This window comes from Morone saxatilis, unplaced genomic scaffold (assembly GCF_004916995.1).
Source record: "Morone saxatilis isolate NCDOM2014 unplaced genomic scaffold, NCSU_SB_2.0 Contig24, whole genome shotgun sequence".
NCBI lineage: Eukaryota > Metazoa > Chordata > Actinopteri > Moronidae > Morone > Morone saxatilis.
Genome location: NW_023339807.1, coordinates 23,377,714 through 23,383,440, shown reverse-complemented (window position 1 = coordinate 23,383,440; position 5,727 = coordinate 23,377,714). Strand labels below are relative to the sequence as shown.

The window sequence follows — 5,727 nt, the reverse complement described above, 5'->3', positions numbered from 1 at the left end:
TGACCACTGTGAGAAGAGTTTCAGGCAATTCTCAAATTTGAAGATTCATCAGCGTATCCACACTGGAGCAAAGCCTTACCTCTGGGAACAGTGTGAGAAGAGTTTCAGTCTATCATCAAGTTTGGAGGTTCATAAGTATTTCTACGCTGGAGAAAGTTGTCAGTGCACACACACTGTTTAGAAAGCATATTTGAACTGTAATGTATGAAACCATTTGCTGTTATAATGTGACTTGGATTGGGAAAAGTTGTCTGCGTCTCAATAATATTCATATGCATACAACCTACGTTGTCAAATTGTATTGTTTTTACTTCCACTGTCAAAGTTAATATAGCAATACACAAGCATGCAAAAACTGAAGGATTCTACAATATTGTGCTAGCTTGCTAATTGACTGTAATTATTTCAAAAGGCCACACTAGCAGCTAGGGTTGGGCAACCTTCACATTGGAACCAGTACCAGGGCCAGATGCATAAAATTTGGTACCTTTTTTGTTGGTAGTTTCTGTACTCTCCCTTTTTATTAACAAAAATGCAATTTCAGTTGTAAAAAAAACAAGTTAAAATTTCTCTCACTACTGCGTTGCTTCTGTAATATTTCCCTGTAAATGGCACACAATTCATGTACTGTTGGTTTCATACTAAGGTTTCAGGCATACAAAAAAATCTCATGCATAATAATAATAATGTAAAATCAATAATCATGGTCAATTATGAATAAGTATGGTCGATCAGCACACTTGCTAACCTCCAGAGATCGTAGCCTAAATCAGGAGACCAAACCTAACCAGGGTATCTGGGGATTATTATTACTCCCTCACTCCTACAAGTGCAAGAGGTACTCTGTGTTTCTTTTCAGTCTGTTAATCTGTTATAAATTTGTTTGTTGCTGCGAGAAAATGGACTTGTAGCATGAGAGCCTGTGAAAAGTTTCAATTGGTCAATGTGTGAGTTGACAGTCCTGTGGCTGACGCTAGTAAGAATGCTAAGCTAACGTCAACCAAGAGAGTTAAAAACACCCAGTTATCTCTAACAACTTATCCAACTAGCTAATTACGACTGACTTAAAGTTTCGCCGTACATGGAGGGTTTAACTTTGGTGCTGGCTGCAGGCGTGCTAACGTTAGCCGTGGTTGCCTTATTAAATGTGTTAACGATAGTTGTTTTAGGAAATTATGGGAAACTAAATGATTCGTGGCACACTTTTCAACCCTCTAGGCCCCAGTAGGATTATATAAACCTTTCTTCCGTTCACTGTGATCCCTCTTAAAAGAGCATTTATCTTAATAAACAATCCAAACAAACACAAAAAAATGGACAATCACAAGTTGTTTTCATTTTAAAATACACAACTATATATTTTGTTGAGTTTTATACCAGTGTTATCCCAAATGTTTCCAACAACATTCAACGTCCCAGAAAAATACTTGATTTTATTCTTGCCTCTAACTGTTATAACTTCAGTGTATCAGAATGAGGAAGGAAGTCGGCAAATGTGACTAAATGTAACATGAATAAAACTTTTACCTTCCCTCGTCCATGACATGATTACTGCCTGAGTCACATCAGATAGATTTTCGTCAACAATGGTGGTTGTTCATAAGGCTGGGTTTAAAAAAATCTTTTTCCAGATACAAATTGATCTTCATTTGAATGATCCGATATCCATTAATAAACCATATATTCACAGGGACAGTAATATTTTGTCACATCATCCTTTGTTATGGTTTTAATGTGAGCGATTCTCTAGTGACAAATGTGCCTTTGTGTTTATTTAATCCCATTTTTTCACATTGCCACTAAATTGGTTTTAGAAAAAAAAAGAAATCTATGATCTTCGGTTTGCTAGGTTTCTCTCCAAAAACAAATTCCCAGTATCAGACAGGTTTGCATTGTCAGCAGCTAATTTGATTTGCTCTAGAGTGAACCTTGAAGTTGGGTGAGTTGACTTTAGTCGCGCTCCTCCTAGGTTAGTGGGTCAGAAATACACAGGCTCTCTGTGAGCCCAAGAGGTGAGACCATTAAATAACTTCAGCACTTAACTTCAGTGCAGATAACTTAACTATCTGCTTCTATTCAGTTTAAACCTTGATCTGTTCAGGTGAAACTCTGTTCTAAATGGTTTCATGGAAAGCCATTCTGCCCATAACTTAAGTTTCATTGACTTTTTCTTTTCCTTTTTTTAAAGAAGGTAGGGTGATACAAGAATATAGTTCTGCATTCTGAAAACTGCCTTTGTTTTCAGGGTGAACGTCGGCTGTGGTCCTGCGGAGGAGAGGCTGCTGCTCACAGGACTTCACGCAGTCGCGGACATCTACTGTGAAAACTGTCACACCACACTAGGCTGGAAATATGTAAGTGCATCCACTTAAAAAGCCGGCTTGTTCACCCATAAGACAGGTTTACAGGGTTGGCGAAAAGGGTTAACGTGGTTCCCACCTTGCATACCCATCGTGTAGGGTTTAGTACAGAGGTCTACATAACCATGCTATAAATCTGGTTGGATCTATAGTTTAATCCACTTTCCAATAACTGGTATGCACCTCCCTTCTGCAGGAACAAGCCTTTGAGCTGAGTCAGAAGTACAAGGAAGGGAAGTTTATCATCGAGCTGTCCCACATGATAAAGGACAACGGCTGGGACTGAGGAGAAAACTTTCATCTTTCTTCATGACTTTTTCAAAAGTTGCATTCCCTCGACTTTAAAGGGTTCCAGTGTAGCTTCCTCATCCCGCGTACGAGCCATTGCTGTGCCACACTTTCACTTCGTACGGCTTTGCCAAGAATAGCATGTGATGCCTTATCTTCTGTTCTTCGTGTTTTTCCAGCGACCACAACAACACATTTGCTGATATTACTATCCCAATTGCTAGTTGTGCTGGGACATGGACTGAATGAGTGCAGGGTTTGTGTGTGAACGACTGGGAGATGTAGTCACACAGGCACGTGTGCATGTTGGGTTTTAAAGTGCGTGTTTGAGTGATGAAACTCTTATCAGCGACCGACCACTGAGCAGTCGCACTGTGGGGGGCGAGAACAGTGTCAAGTCAAACAATCTGACCTTCTTACACATCAGATGCAGGTATTTGGGTTTTCCTTTTGAGTTTAAGGTGCACATTTAGACATATCTGGCCCAAACTGAGTAAAGTATCTAGTATTTTGTGTGATGCAAGGGGGATGGGAATGCTTATAGCAGTGGGAGGGCTTGTTTTTTATGAATGAAATTCATTTTTTTATGGTAAGATCAGTAACACATTTTGCCAATGGCAATCAGTATGTTGAAATAATAATGTTAAAGCCCCTCTGGAGTATGAGTGTCTTCTGCTTGTAGGTAATACATTTTAGTGTGTGTGCGTGTGTGTGTGTGTGTGTGTGTGTGTGCGCGTGTGTGCTGAGATGTTTTAGCTGGACGGTGTTGAAGGATTATTCTGGGGTTCACATCTAGAGTTTCCACTGCACAGCTGGGATATCATCACTTTTACTTCATGCTGATGAAATCTGTCCTACATGTTTGTGTATAGCCTAACACTGAGCCGCCCTTACAAATACATTTACTCAATCGTGTTAGAGCAAAGTGTGATTAGGATTATGTAGCATATTTATGGTGATTTTTACTGTCTGCTTCTTTCATTAAAAGTGTATTATTTTAGCCTAATCTTTCATTAAAATACAGTGTGTCTGTAACCAGATTTCCTTTGCTTGTGGTATTTTATTGTGTGTGTGTGTGTGTGTGTATGTGTATACATACATATATTTTCTCTGATTTTCACAACTTTTCTTGAATTATTAAAACAACTTCAAAGATGTATAGATGCTCGAGAAAAGTAATTTCTATTCTATTTCTGATCTTCACCACTTGAGAACTGATTGTCCTCTGCTTCACTTTCAGACTTTATGCAGCATTTAAACTTCCTTTTTAGTGGGCATTTGCTAATGCATGTGGTGCAATGATGTCGTAATGAACAGTTTCAAACCATAGCTATACTTGTAGTTGCCAATTCATTATGTTGGTATCTGGTGGGGGAAAAAATGCTTTCATTTGGTGGAAATTTCACCATTCTTTTGTCTTTAAAGCAGAAAGAAGAACAATATCACAGTGCAAGTTCTGACATCCGGCTGTGGAAATGGTCTTTAGACTACTGCCTGCGTAGCCTCAAGACAAAACCAAGTTTTTCTTTAAAAAATTAGCAAAGATCTTGGTTTCCATTTTTTTTTCTAACGTTACATTGTTCTGTTGTCTTATAGAATATATAAAGTCATCATATTGATATTGCTTTTCTCTTGTCTTTGTCTGCATATATGGGGTTGAGATAATGCAAAAGTAACTTAACTAGTAACTTTAACTTAGTTACTTTAATATGGTGATACTGCGATTAGGTTACAGACTACAGTTGTGTAAATGGTAATTGTTTCTGATTACATTTTGAAAGTATTCTAACAACCCAGTCAGTAGATCTGCCAGCAGATGGTGATACTGGTGGTGGTATATTGGGCGTTAATAAAGGTTTATCTCATCTCATATATACATTTAAAACTGTGTCTTCCCCCAATTTATATTACAATTACTGCCTAGGTATATACTGTATATCAACATGCTAGAAATTAGGCCACTCCAAACAAATGAAAATGGAATATATATACAGTCATAGAAGACATAATGAGTGAGTGAAAGAAAGTTAAAAACCTCAAGCATGGACTTTTTAAGGTTTATTCGGTAGCAGCAGGAATTATGTCTATGTGTATCTTATGGGTTTGATTGATTTATAGTTTATAGGATTTTAATATTTCTCTATTATTTAATTCTGACCAACTAGCCACTTAGCTGTGGCTACTTTTGGTTAATATGTTAATGTTTTCTCAAACCCAGTCAGCCTGATAAGAAATCCACTATACTGTACACTAATAATGTAGTTTTATAATAAAATAGTAAATTTCATTCTTTGGACAAACAAAAATAGACAAAAACAACACACATTATACAGTTTGCTGCAATATTAAAATTATTTTTATATATTATTGTGAAAACACAGACAGCAAAGCAAAATAAAGTGAATACATATTGTCCTCTTACTGTAAAGAAGTGATTATTATACTTAATAGGAGTAGGAAGAGGTCACATGAATGAGCTCTGACCAGAACTTGTGGAGAGGCTGCTGAGAGTCATGTGTGTGCAGTATTTGGTCTGCTTTCACTTTCACAAAATCTGTATTGTAAAAGGTTTTACTGCAAGTACATTCTCATGACATGAACAAGTTAAAGGCATTACTGAATGATAAGCAGTGAGAAACTTTTACAAGTAGCGCAGAGGGTTATATGCACTGCATGGTATATCCCACCACGTAGTTTAGGAATCTTTCCTAAGCTGGAAATGAGAGTGCTCGTTTGGGGTTTATGGTCCAGAACATCAACTGGTAATGATATAAGAAATGAAATGAAGGAGTTAAGACCTCATCAGAATTCATAAAGTCCCTCATAGCTCATAGAGTCGGGAGTGACATTGAAACTTTTCCCTGTAAAGCAAATGTACTCTTATTTAAACTGATGCGTGTAATTAGTATTGTGGTCAATACTATCAGAGTCAGCGAATACATCTGCTGTAGCTGAGAACTAATTCAAAATCAACATTGTGAAATCCAGACTGCAGAGAACTCAAACCTACAAAACAAATTAATGTAAATAAAGCTTCTAAAGTTTGCAGAGTATTTACAGTGCCTTGCGAAAGTATTCA

General features: G+C 37.4%; 2 protein-coding genes across 2 annotated transcripts in view; both read left to right on the top strand.

Moving 5' to 3' along the window:
• LOC118335459 (protein yippee-like 3) overlaps window positions 1-3,688 on the top strand; it is a 3,916-nt gene extending 228 nt beyond the window's left edge. The window contains exons 2-3 of the mRNA XM_035671746.1: window positions 2,214-2,354; window positions 2,557-3,688. Of these exons, the coding sequence (XP_035527639.1) occupies window positions 2,214-2,354; window positions 2,557-2,646 (231 nt within the window). The 3' untranslated portion in view covers window positions 2,647-3,688. The remainder of the gene's footprint in view (window positions 1-2,213; window positions 2,355-2,556) is intronic.
• The window catches only part of LOC118335591 (thrombospondin type-1 domain-containing protein 7A), a 146,876-nt gene that overhangs the window by 33,525 nt on the left and 107,624 nt on the right, over window positions 1-5,727 (top strand). The gene's annotated exons all lie outside the window — the stretch shown is intronic.